Source organism: Sciurus vulgaris, assembly GCF_902686455.1.
Source record: "Sciurus vulgaris genome assembly, chromosome: 9".
NCBI lineage: Eukaryota > Metazoa > Chordata > Mammalia > Rodentia > Sciuridae > Sciurus > Sciurus vulgaris.
In genome coordinates this window covers 109743629-109758158 of record NC_136469.1, presented here as the reverse complement: position 1 = coordinate 109758158, position 14530 = coordinate 109743629, and the positions used below count along the sequence as shown (strand labels likewise).

At 37.1% G+C, this 14530-nt stretch overlaps 1 protein-coding gene across 1 annotated transcript in view; it reads right to left on the bottom strand.

Moving 5' to 3' along the window:
* Positions 1-220: 220 nt before the first annotated feature.
* KCTD8 (potassium channel tetramerization domain containing 8) overlaps positions 221-14530 on the bottom strand; it is a 296099-nt gene continuing 281789 nt past the window's right edge. Inside the window, exon 2 of the mRNA XM_079153054.1 lies at positions 221-1565. Coding sequence (XP_079009180.1) covers positions 1105-1565 — 461 coding nt within the window. The 3' untranslated portion in view covers positions 221-1104. The remainder of the gene's footprint in view (positions 1566-14530) is intronic.

Here is a 14530-nt window from a genome sequence, read left to right as displayed (position 1 = left end):
AAAATTTTAGTGTATCTCAGATGAGGTCTTTTTCTGTCGTGGCTGAGGTTTTACCGATCAATACCAAAGCTATCTGAATCTGACTGTAGCTTCATGTTGAATTATGTTTACAATTGTCAACATTAAGTCTGAGCAGACCATTCAGCATGGGGTTTTGAAGAAAAATTGAAGATGATAAAACTGAATATTTTTAAAAGAAGAGTCAACAGAAATCAAGGAATTCTAATACATTTTCCTTTTTTTAATAAATACATAAAGCTTTTTACCATTTCCCTCAATTATTTTGAATAACATGATAATAGGATCTTTCAGAGTATCATTATACCAATTTTCACAGCCTGATGTAAAATACTCATTTCACAGAAATAATCATGATTAGCATTAATAGATGAATGTCAATGTTGTAACACAATAGTATAAGGCATATTTACACCATCTTAACATACAGAAACACCATACGCATACACAAAAAAAATCACAGATCCAGAACAGAGAAAGTTCAATCTCCTAGACAGCTTACATTTACAGGCTTTGCCTGAAACTTGTTTTGTTGCTTAATTTTTTATAATTTTTTTCTTTCCAAGCAAGAGATCTTCCCTATTTCTTGTGATGTATTTGTAACGTTGTGCTCATGCAAAAAAAAAAAATAATACTTGTTTTATTGCATTAACATTGAAACAGTTTTAGATTTGGATCCTAAAACCATCCTCTAAAATTTTACTTGATGTTGTTTCATCCATACTGTCATTTCAGTTGGTGTGATATGATGATTTGTTTTGGGTAAGTTACAAAATGACAAGCATGTCCAGTTGACCACAGTTCAAAAATCAAGATTCTAAGCTTCTTGATCATGCACATTTTACTTTCAATCTTGCAAAACGATTTGAATCTGATAGATACACCATTTTGACGCAACTTTTATTGGTTTCAGTTTTTTAAATTGTTTCTAAATTAACAAGAACAAAAAAATGGGAAAAAAAAATACTGTCTCACATCCACTATTCACAAAAAGGAAGAGCAGCAAGAATCACACTGACCATCGGTCAGGTGGCAACACTAGTAAACATTGAATGTCATCAAAATACTGCAGGAAGGTGACCATCACTATAACCCGTACTTCTGCAAGAGTTCAGATTGCCATTGGCGTTTGCGCTCTGGGAAATAATCTGGAATGTGGATTTTTTTAAAATCCTGAATACACTTTTTCATTTCTTCTTCCACACTTAGCTTCTCACAGACTTTCTTTTTGGAAAGATTTGTTTCTCGGGACTTGCTGATGAGTGTCTGAAAGAGTTCACTGTTTCTGCGTTTATCTGGTGGGGGCATCCATTGCACAGGGGCTTTTTTGGAGGGACGATCCAATGTTAAGGTGTTAGGCTGGTGAGCTGTAGCTTGCTGGGCACTGGGCGGGTTGTCCTGGGGAGTGCTGGCCTCTGAGTGGCTGTCACAGCTGGAAGTGGAGAGCTCATTACAGGAAGTTCCACTTTCACTTCCTTTATCTGTGACTTTGTCATGTTTCCTGTCTTCATGTTCTTGTTTAGGGGACACTATTTTCTGAGGTGGTCCTGAAGAAGAAAAAAATGGAGCAGAAACTGAATAAATTGGAAGGTCAAAGTAAACAAGTGTTATATTTTCTATTTTAAACCAAGAACACTGATCATTTATGTGAAGAATGTCATTTGTTGTGGTAGCCTGCCTTTGAAGGACTATACCCAAAACCGAGCAGATTTAAGTGTACATTGAAACATGCATCATACTGATTCATATTTTATAACAATAAAGTTCGAGAAGTTTGCTTAATAAGCCTTTCTGCCATGATAGATCATCAGTAGCTTTTTGCTGAAAAGAAGATTTTTGTTATTTTACATATAAGCTCCTGAGATCTGAAAAAGATACCATATGTAAACATTCTTCTAGTTTTATATTTGTTTCATTAGACTTTTCTGTTCTTTTCTGTTCAGGACTCTGTACTAAGTGGTGTCCTTTGCACATACATTTTGCCACTGTAAAACAGGAAAGCACCATTTCTCTATTTTACAAAGTAGCAGTATTCTCTCAGCTCAGAGGTGCAATAGTATCATTTATACTTCAAGTGGGAGGCTGATTTAAATCTTACTCTCAGTCTCTTAATCTTGTTTCCTGTCTATTTCCTTGGAGAGAATTTATGAAAGTGTTATAAGATATATATGGGCTTAATATTATGGTGAAATTATATAGTTGAAATATAGTATTCTCCTAAAATACGAGACTTAGCATTTGAAATAAAGTACCTGGAGGACAATTTTCAGAAAGTGTTAGTTTGCCAAAATAATTATTTCAAATATGCCAAGAGTTTATTTCCAAGAGGGAGCATATTTTATTTTCCTTGACTCCACTGTGGGATTAGGACATCCATCTAGCATTTATTGAGCACTATCCCATACCCCAAACTATAATAAAACTTTGATCAAATGGAGCCAAACCATTCAGAGATCTTAGGGGTCCAGATCGTACTTTCTCTAAGTCATCTTTTATGAGCATGCTGTATAAGTCAGCCTGGGGGCAGACATCAGTGCTCTTTAAACAATTGTTTAGGGGGTTATACTGTGCAACCAGAGTTGAGAAAAATCAGTCTAATTTATAGGGTCTCAACCTTGGCTGAATATTAGAATAATTTGGAAAGCCTTAGCTTGTCATTCATTGAAATCAATCGAGAATGCCTGATTTAATGAGGAGCCACCTGGACATTGGGTCATTTGGTATACACAGGTGATTTCAGAGCGAAGCTAGTTATGAACCATTGTTCAATCAAACACATATCAAATAAGTTAACAAGCAACATTGGTAGTTTGCTCAGGAGAGTGAGGAGACAAATCAATGGATGTATTTCCATGAAAACATGTAGTATGTGCATCACACAACTGGTTGACATCACAAATTTTCTTATTTAAAAACAGAAGAAACAAAACCAGCTGCAATAGCACATGCCCGTAGTCCCAACTCCTGGGATGGTCGAGGCAGGAGGATTCCTTGAGCCTGGATGTTCAAAACCAACTTGGGCAATGAAGTCTGACCCACATTCAAAAATAAATAAAAAATAAATACATAAATAAATAAGAGTAAAAACAGGACCGACAAGAGTTGATAGTAAATATTAAATCAAGTGGGACTAAAGTTTTAACAAAAGCTTGAAAACTTCTTTCAGTGATATCCCATTCCTTGATTGTGGTGCTGCTTAGAAGACTATGTATTTTTAAAAAGTAATTAAATTACATACCAAAAATGGGAGTTTTCTATATGTAAACTGTATCTCAATTAACTGAACACCTACTGAAAGACTTGAAGTAACCACCTCAAAGCAAACGTACCTCTAAGCAGGAAGATCTTAACCAATATTTCAAAATTACTTCATCTGCCATCCAGTAAAACTAGAATAAATGCTAATTTTTACAAATTCCTAGGAAGAAGGTACACTAATACTTTTTTTTTAGTTTAGTCACATATTTTTAAGATTTATTGTTGTTGGATGTTTTTGTTAGTTTTTCAAGTCTCTCCCATTTTTATTTCATTCGTTCTGCCAGGGAGAACAGGGTGGTGAGGCTGAGGGATGGAGTGAAAGGCACATTGTTAGCAGTGCTGGGCTTACCCAGGTCCCTTCTCCACCCTCCTCTGTCCTGAGTGGCTGATGGACATGTGGTTGGTAGGCTCCTTGCCTTCTGGTTCCTAGGTGGATATGGCCAATGGCAAGATTAGCAAGACCACAGCCTCACCCCATTGCACTCCTGGGATTGCTGTGACCTGGTTGTGTTCCTAGTAAAAAAAGCCCAGATCTATCAGGCAGCACTCAATTTCCTATTCTTTCTCTTCCTCTCCTTTCCTCCTCTTCAGCGCTCTTCTCTAAATTCCATTAAATTGAGGCTCACACTTCAGTCCTGTAGGTAATTAATAAGACCAGGGTATTGTTCACACTCTTGTCAACTGTTGCATTGTACTAAATTACCCTGTTAGGTGTTTCCACTTTCTTCCTAGATCCCTGACTGACATTATCTCCATTGATTAGAAGGGTGTTATGGAAGGCTCTGATTTTCAGTAACGCCATATTTTGGTGACAGTAATACTAGAGAAAAAATGAGTTTGAAATCCCACTAAGCTGTATTCAAATTCTGGTTGTCTAGCAAATACTAGCCTTGTGACCTCAAGTAAAATACTTTTAGTTCCTCTACATCTTAATTTGCCCATTCTTAAAATAGGTTACTACTATTTTCCTCAGGGCAATTTTGAGACTAGATAATATTCCACATAAAAGAATATTGTGTAATTATTCTTAACAGAAAGAGTACAACTAGATTTACCAGGAAAACCTGCTGAACGTTCATGTCCATCCCTGGAAACTTTATTTCAGTGTGCTAAATGGGTTCTAGATATGTGTTTACGTCGGTTGAGCTCATAGGGGAGATGTAGTATCTGTTTATCTAATTATCTTTATGATACACATGATTCATGCAAGCATAAAACCCACTACTCTATATAACACCAAATATAAATAATTTTTTTTTCAGTCTTTCTATCAATCCTTAGTCCAAAATCTCTATCAGAGGAATGTAAGATTTTCATTCCTTATAAAAACTAACCGATTAAACTGCAAATACCTGAGCAAGACAATTTACATTTAAGGATCAATTAATGAGGAGAAAAATAATTTCCTGTTAATAAGCAGGGGAATAGAGCATTAGATAGAGTCAATCAGGCAGAAAAGTAATAACATGGAGGTGGAAGGCAGTACAGAGAGAGGGTGCCAGACCACGCCAAAGAAAATGCTTCATTCTGTTTCTGTTCACTGGGAGAAATAATTGTTAACAACTTATGTCAGTGAGAATATGGAGTTATATAAAATCCATGTGCTAGCTGAATATGTTATTATTATGCCTGATTGCATTATAATTTACTGATGAAAAACACTACCCCTCAACTTAGCGAGTGCTCTTGCATTGTCAGATGGAAGATCAAGGAAGACTTCCTTGAAAAAGACATCACAGGATCAGCCAACAGTTTGGTACTTAGTATCCACTATGTGCCAGGTATTATGCTAAGATCTGGAGGGACACAAAGATGAGCTCTCTGTTTTGATGAAGCTCTCAGGTTTATTCTAATTCCATGTAGGTGATGACAAATAGATTCAGAGAAAAACACCGCATACGTGTGGCCAAGGACCTCTGAAATTTTCAGAAAAATTAGACTAAGATGCATTTACCATCAAATGAGTCCTAACTGAACTTCTCACACCAGTTTTTTTTTATTCTTTCTTCTAATGTTTTCTCCATTTTCTCAGACCCTATTCATCACCTATATCTCTTTCTTCCTTCCACAAATAAGATGGATCAGAGCATGTTCAGACATATAGTCTACTTCATAGCATTTATGATAATAGTTGAACAGTGTAGGTTATTTTAGAATACCACATCTTAAAGATCTATGAAGAAAAGATGGTGGGGATCTAAAATGCTATGATTTCATAAGCATCTTTAGGCAAGGAGGACTACCAATCATACCAAATAGAGGCAGAACTTTGTATTATGATATAAGGGAAAATGCTTAACTTGGTTTTGTCCCCATTTTCAAATATGAGGAATAATATGGCAGTTCTCTGTATAAATCATTAAGGATGACCAATAGCCTCCTTTTGCTTTATGTCAGCACTTTAAGAAATTTAGAGTTGATTAAGCATGTTTTAAATTATCATTAATATACTAGATATATTATATATAATATATATTATATTATATCATTTATAATATAGTAGATAATATAGTAAATATTTAACTTATTTATGTGCTTTTATGGTATGAAGTTAAGAAAAATACATTTATTCATGGAAAATAATGATTTGCTCTAGTTGCCCAGTTTTCTTGTGAATGCCTGCTAATTATAGGCTCCTAGGGATAATTTCAAACTTTAATTTTATGTTATATATTCAGTAGTCCAAAACCAATTGAAATGCCTTAAGCACCACACAAATGATTATTTAAATATCACTGGGTGGGAACAGCATGACTATTATAAATTCTGTGCCCCTTCAACTAATAAAAGAATTGAATATATACCTGAATGATCTTCCCCCAAAGCATTTTGCCCTGTGAGTTACAGCACCAATCAGACCTGGCATAAAAAAGAAAATTAAATATGCTCTGGAGATCTCGTCAGCTGGGCTTTCTTTCATCACATTACAGTTCGTCACTAAGTGCTATAGTGCAACAAGAAATCAGCAAATAAACAAATCTCCTACCTGAGATTCAATTTTGAAAATGAGTGAATTTTAAAAAACATTCAATTCCATACATAGTTACACTTAGAAATGTTCAAATATTGGGGCAATTACTCAACTTTTCATTTGTTGATTTGGCATGAACGCACATTGGACATCTCTACTAAAAATCCACAGAACATTTTCCACTGGGAAGCACAGCCTTACTGACCCAGGAGACCAGTAAACCACCCACCTAGGTTGTACCTCTCGCTGATTACTTTTTAAAGAATAGTCAGTACACATACGTGCATATACATACATACTTTAAACTATTGTTTTTGTTGTTTTGTTTTTCGGTACTGGGGATTGAACTCAGGGTCACTCGACCACTAAGCACATCCCCAGCCCTATTTTGTATTTTGTTTGGAGACAAGGTGTCACTGAGTTGCTTAGCCCCTTACCATTGCTGAGGTTGGCTTTGAACTCCATATCCTCTGGCTTCAGCCTCTCCAGCTGCTGGGATTACAGGCATGTGCCACAGTGACCAGCATAAACTAATTTTTATGCTATTTTTTTTATTACTGTGGGAATAACCTTGGAAGATACTTATGTTAAATAATAAAATTAACAATTTTGACTATTTACTCATGCCAACCTCATTCAAACTACTTTATGTGTATTAGCTCATTTAATCCTAGTCATGACTCTGAAGCTTAAACAGGAGGAAACTGAGTCTTAGGGAATATAAGTCAACTACTACAGAAAACTAATCTAGTAAATTCATTGAGCTGAGGTGTGAATCAGACAGACTGTACTGTGTATCTTTAGGCATCATTCTTGCTGTTGATGATTTAAACAATAAGAATAGATGCATTTAAACAGACATAAGTTAATAAGATCTCCTAGAACTACACTTGATGAACTTACAGAAAGTTATCTTTGAACCCCAAAATTCTGTGGGAGCACTTTTGTGGAAATCGAATTGAAGGAGTTAAAATTTAAGTGCCCATAATTAAAGCACAGAATCTGTAGTCTAGCAAATGAACTTAGAAAAAGAAACAAAGAGGAACAGGCCTGAGGCCTGAACATACCTAAACAAGCCTAAAATAAGACTGCCAAATCATCAAAAACTAACTGGCCATGGAGGATAAACAATCTCCACAAGGCCGTGGACCATCTGGTGTCACCCACTTTCCCCCTTCTTCCCTTTTCTTTAAGGTTAACTTGACCCCTGCTAACCAAAATAAACTGCCCTACCACATTGCTGGAATGTCAATTTGCACGTACTACTTGCTGATGTAATCAATGTAGTCATGTGCCCGCTTATGTTTAAATCAGCCAATTATGTGTACCCGCGCCAAACTCCCTGACTTTTCCTATATAAACCCCTGATTTCTGAGCCTCGTGGTCAACTCCTCTATCTCCTGCGTGAGATACGTGTTGGCCCGGAGCTCCATTATTAAAGTGCCTCGTGCATTTGCATCAAGCCGGTCTCTCGTGCTTCCTGGAGCGCGCCATCCTGAGACTCGAGTAAGGGTCTTCCTTTTGGGGGGTCCTACAGAATTTGTTTCCCTGTTCTAAGATCTAATTTCTTTTCATGGTAACTTTTTAAATATTTACTTTTTAACATGTGATTAGAATTTGACAGTTTGGAAAATCCCGTCCTATTCATTATAACATTTAGAATTGTAGAAATTTATAACAGATGAGAACTTGGGGCCAACCTTACGATATTAAACAAGGACCAAGTACGGTAAAGGTTGAAGACCAATCAACATTAGTCGGAGTGCTGGAGCCAGGATCAAACTCAGTCATACTAAAATGAAAAGAAAGAAAGAGGTAGCTTTTCCTAGTCACTTGGGTAGATAGTCTGGTATAGAAATTGAATGTTAATACCCCTTGTCTTTAAAAGGCCACAAGTTTCCAGGGTAGTTCTGGATTGTGGGCATGTGTAATGAATAGCTCTATATTTCTCTTTTGGATACAGAAGCATTTCCAAATGAAGTCCGTATACAACTGTACACTTGAAAAAAACCTATTATTTTAATTTCTTTACCTGCCTAGTGATGATAAAAAAGACTGGGTATGTAAAATTTGTCTGCAATGGGCATAATTCCCAGAAGAGAAATTACCCTTTAATATCGCTAAAATCAATGGTGTGTGAATGGTTATGTGGTACTTGAACAGAATGAACCAATCCCTCTTAAATATTAGCTCCACATGCTTCTAAGTATTAAGCAGTTGAGTCAAAGAGAAAAAAAATCCCGTTTTGATTCCACAAACATTTATTGAGCACCTGTGATATACTGGACTTCATGTGAGTTAGAAGGAGGGAGACACACATGTACACACCCCTTCCACAACCACAGTCCCTGATATGCAGTGGTTAAGGCTGGTCAACTGGACAAGTGCAGATGACACTAAAGTGTAAATCAACAGGACATGCAGGAGGGAGGAAGGTGTCCAGCGTGAGCTAAGGAATGGGAGTTATCCTTAATTCGTCAGTAAAATTCCTACGGAAAATTTAACTTAGAGGTCACACAGGAGAAAAAGACCACTCAAATGAATAAAAATTAATTTGTATGAAAGAAAAAACTGAACTCATATCTTTATGTATTCTATTATCTTCACTAGGATTACTTAGTCACTTTTAGGAGTTAAGGGTAATAAAAAAGTGAATTAAAAGGAAAACAAGTTATGGTACTCTTCTTTTCATCAGGACATGACCCTTACCAGCCTATTTTTCCAATTATTCCTGTAACCTTTCTGGGAATTTATTTATTTACTGTGTGTCTCCTAGTCCTAAATTGTAAACTCCCTAAAGAAGGCAGAAACTGCCTTTTTATCCTATTGTGGTGTTTTTTCTTTTCTTTTCTTTTTGGTACTGGCAATTGAACCACTGAGACACATCCCCAGCCCTTTCCAGTTTTTATTTTGAGACAGGGTTTTGAACTCATGCTGGTTTTGAACTCATGATCCTCTTGTCTCAGCCTCCTGAGCCACTGGGAATATAGGTGTGGTGGCCTACTGTAGTGAACTGATCAAAGTGAATGCTTAATTAAATATAATTAATTAAATATTAATACTTTTATTAAATTAATATTAATAAAATTCACTTCTGAATTTCTATAGTAATGGAATTGACTATATAATTCATTTGGTATTTTGCATTCACCATGTTTTGTGTTACTTAATATTCTTTTATTTTTACAGACTGCATTTTGATTCATTGTAAGTAAATGGGGTACGTTTCATTTCTTTGGTTGTGCAGATGTAGATTCATACCATTTGTGTAATCATACATGTACATAGGGTAATGATGTCTGTCTCATTCCACCATTTTTCATACCCTCCCTCCCATCTCCCTCTACATAATCAAAGTTTTCTCCATTCTTCTCTCAATCCCCCAACCCCCACTCCCATTATATATCATGATCCACTTATCAGGGAAAACATTCAGCCTTTGGTTTTTTGGGACTGGCTTATTTCACTTAGCATGATATTCTCCAATTCCATCCATTTATCTGCAAATGCCATAATATTATTCTTCTTTATGACTGAATAATATTATGTTATGTATATATACCACAGTTTTTTTTATCCATGCATCTGTTGAAGGGCATCTAGGTTGGTACCACAATCTAGCTATTGTGAGTTGAGCTGCTATAAAATATTGATGTGGCTGCATTACTGCAGTATGCTAATTTTAAGTCCTTTGAGTATAAACCGAGGAGTGGGATTACTGGGTCAAAAGGTGGGTCCATTCTAAGTTTTCTGATGGATGGCAGTGTGAAGAATCCTCAGAAAACTTAATATTCTTAACACTGACCGCAGAGTAGTGTTTTAGTTGGATTTTTACTGCTGTGACAAAAGACCCGAAATGAATACCTATAAAAAGAAAAAAAAATATTTTGCCTCAAGATATCATAGGTTTCTGTCCATGTTAGTTACCTTCAATGCATTTGGGCTTTTGTTGAGGTAGAACATCATGGTGGGGAGAGTGTGGTAGAGCAAAGCTGCTCACCTCATGGCAGAGAGAGAAAAAGAGAAGCAAGAGAGACAAAAAGAGACTGGGACCCCAATATCTTCTTCAAGGACATGTCCCCCAAACACCTAACTTCCTCCATAGGCCTCACCTCTTAAAGGTTCTTCCACTTCTGATAACGCCACAGGCTGACAAACAAGTCCTTAATACATGAACCTTTGGAAACATTCAAGAACCAAACCATAAGGAAGAGTAAGAATGTGCCCACCTCCCCACACAAAAATGTGTCCCAAGGTCACATGTCTGGTATGCTATTTCCCTTCAAAGGTTATAATTTCCATGAGAGCAGAGACTGTATCTCGTGTTTGTTTCACCAAGAGCATTGAGGAGGCTGATGTGTTTTATCACTGAATAAATAATACTAACAAAGTGAATAAGGAAATGTAACATAGCATTAGAAAAAAAGTGTGAGAGTAAATATATTTGCTTATTGGAACATATATTCCAGGAGATTCCAAAAGTAATCTTATTGCCTTTCTCTCAAAGATTCAAAGCCTGTTCTAAATGTTGTTTTCAGCATAAAACCTTCCATTCTCCCATTTGGATGTGATTTCTTGTGATTTTTTTTTATGCCCTTAACAACCCATAGCAGTTTGTTTGAATCTATTTCCAAGAACTGAACGTATTTGGTCTTAAATTCTAGCTATTTCTGTACATTTTAACTTCCATTCCTGTTTTGCCACACACACACACACACACACACACGCGTGCGCGCGCACAGTCTCTCCTGAGGCAGAGGTTCTTTCTATTTTTTCTTTGTATTTCCTGAAGCACCCATGGCTAGGCCTGTAATAATTCAGTAACCATCAAACTGAATTAAATGAAATTAGTACATTTATAAAACAATATCTAAGCACATAGGAGATTGTTGTATTCTAAATAAACCCAACTATTACTAAGCTTGTACAGTATAACAAAAACAAACAAAAAATCAGGGAGTAAAATAAGACAAAACTTCAACAGTGAACCACAAGATGGATCTCACAGGTTCTTTAGTTACTGAAAATGCAAATCCTTTGGGAAAGTCCCTACATTATTATCCCTTCTAGCTCATTAAGGAGAAATAAAAAGGACTCCAGAACCATACATAATGAGGAAAAAGAAGTGAATTCTACCTCATTTACAGGATCATTGTACCTGATACTTGCACCTGAACATGTCCGGTACAAAAGGTATCAGGGAAGATCGTTGCAGGCCTCTCACAAGAGTTCTTTGTTTAAAATTCATCCCAAGTTGCATTCAGTTGGGATTCTCTGTCATCGTCTCCCTTCTTATGCTTCAAACCAAACAAACAAATGCCATGAAGATGCCTAGGCTCCTTTCGGATCCTGGAATTAAGACTGAGAAACAACCCCCCCTGCTTGTTCTAGGTTCCCATGCCTGAATCCACCAGTCCTTATTACTGATGTCAGAGCTTTATCCCCAGGCCCAGGTGGCCGCCTTCTAATGCCCTCCTTCTCATAGGCACATAGTATATAAGAGCATGATTTATCTGTTTTTCAAATTTTCGAACAAAAGCCTGTGTACACCTGCTCGTTCCACATCTATAAAACTCGGATCATAACATCTACAAGGTGCTTGGCAAGGATTAATGAGATGTTGTTTTCATACCACATCTGATGGCTCTAGGAGGGGAAAAAGGCGCTCTGTAAATATAGGTTGGAGGTGCACTTACGATGTGCCGTGAGTAACAAATTTACATGAACATAAAACCATGTGGGTTGTAAATTATGGTTGCTTGTTATACAGTACTAAACAGCTACCTTAAGCTCCAGACAAAATTCTGTGTCAGGAGTGGAAGCAAAGTTTGTGAGGAGGTAAGGAAAAAAAGAAAAAATAATAATAAAAAAGAAAAGAAAAAGAAAACAAAGTAGGCTAACACTTGGGTTCCAAGAGCAGAAGCAATCGCCTGCAGAAAGTCACAGTTCCGGGATTTTTGTCAGATCTCTTCAAATCTGGAGTGCCTGCCTGCCAATAAATGTTTTCAAGTATTTCCAGTAATGTTCAGTGAGATGCAACTTCTCGTAGCTGCCATGCTATTTAATGTGAGTACTGCCTCTTTTCACTTTGTGATTTATGAAAGTGCTTGTTAGAGAAGTGGAGGGGTGCAGAGTCACTACAGTGAATGGAAAATGGAAGCATACATGTGCAGAGCAGAGTTTAATTTCACTTTGTGGTACAATTAAAAAAAAAGAAAGAAGAAGAAAGAAAGTTGTCCTATCTTTGAAAACAGCAAACCTGCACTTGAGGTGAGGTTCTGACATCTAATGCCAAATGCCAAAATAATTCTTTAAAATTCATTTTCTCATTTTGCTTAAGAAGGATTCAAAACATGGGCATCTTCCTCCTAGAGTGGCTTTGAGTCAGGCTATGTGAAGAACTTTCTAGTAGGGTTACAAGAGGCCCTTAGAAAAGAGTGCAGGTGTCCTCATCCCTGGGACCTACAAATGTCACTTTACATGGCAAACATCTTTGCAGGTATGATTAAGGATTTTGAGATGGTAAAATTAGTATTGTGGATTATCTGGTTGGATCCTAAATTTAGTTACAGGTACTCTTACAAGACAAAAGTAGAGGGGGATCTGAGAGCCACAGAAGAGGAGTAGGAGGGGGAAGTGATGTGACCACGAAGGCAGAGGTTGGAGCAATGTGGTTACACACTAAGAAATCAAGGCAGATCCCAGAACTTGGAATAAGCAAGCACCACACGAAATGTTGCCCTGGAGCGTCTGGAGGTAGCACAACCCTGCTGACTTCGTGATTTCAGCCCAGTGAAACTGATTTCAGACTTCAGGCCTCTAATGCTATGGGAGAATAGACTTCTGTTTTTCTTTTTTTCCTTTGGTAATCGGGATTGAACCCAGGGGACTTTACCCTGAGCTACATCCCCAGCCTTTTTTATTTTGAGATAGGGTCTTGCTGAGTTGCTCAGGGCCTTGTTAAATTGCTAAGGCTGGCCTCAAAATTTTGATCCTCCTGCCTTGGCCTCCTGAGTCACTGGAATTATAGGCATGTGCCACCACACCCAGCAATTTGCTTTTCTTAAGCCACTAAATTTTTGGTAGTTATAGAAGCCATTGGAAAGTAATACGAGTCCATTTAAGCCTAATGTCTGGCTCCTGGTGGATGTTAAGTTCTCTTATGTAAGTGAACATAATATAATCCTTAATGACAGGATTATATTGAATCTGAATGCAGGATCTTGATTTCTTTATTAAAATAAAATGTCTTACAAGTTCTGTCAGGCTGTCATCCTGATTCTGTGCAAGTTCCTCTAGTAATGATAAGCTCAGAATAGTGTATTGCAAATCATTTTTCTTTGAGAGTATCCCTAATTTTAGAACATTCCTCTAGTTGTAATTTTTCTCCTCAAATAATGCCATCAACGAGTCCTAGTTCTATCTTTTGGAGCAAAATAGAATAAATTTTTCCTTCTTTCAACTAATAGTCCTTATCATTTGAGAAAAAGATTATCACCTTCTAAGTTCCTCCAAGTTAGATGAACCATATTTGGATGAGGTTCATAGTCTCCTTACACCATCTCTGTTCCCACATTACATTATTTTCTTTCTCTTTCTACAAACATAAACATTTCCATCCACTTCCTCATTCTGACACACACACACACACACACACACCACAGATCGCTATCACCTGCTCACTCCTTGAAGTTCCAGTCCCATGTCTTCACTGCCTGCCCCTGCACTTTGAAAACCATGTCAAAAAAAATTCCACTATTCTTTTCCCTCTAAACTCTTTCTTCTTCCTGTGACTTATGTTTCTCTTTTTTTCTTTTTTTATAAAGTCACAAGATTATTCTTAGTTTCCAAGTTTGCAATTTGTGACTCATCTTCACTATTCCAATTGCTACCCCTGAACTCTTTCCCTCCCTAGGTGATCAGCCACCTGATCCTACTGAGTAAACTCTGATCATGGCCCCACCACTGCCCTCTCCAAGCCTTCATTCTCAGAGTTATGAGCCTCATTAACTTTAACTGAATCTATGCAAGAATTCCCAGAGATCCTTTCTTCTTTTCCATACTCAGATCCCAGTTCCACACCAGGGAAACACAGCTCTTAATATAATGACTGTTCTCAGATGTTAGCACCTTTCACAAATCTCAAATCTCCTAGCTCCAAAGACAACACTTTTCATGGCCTTGTCTCAGCTTTAACCCCAAAACTCATTTTCTATTACTCCCACCCTCTGTCCAAACCTAACTGAAGGAATTAATATTATCCTACATGCCACGTGTATTTTG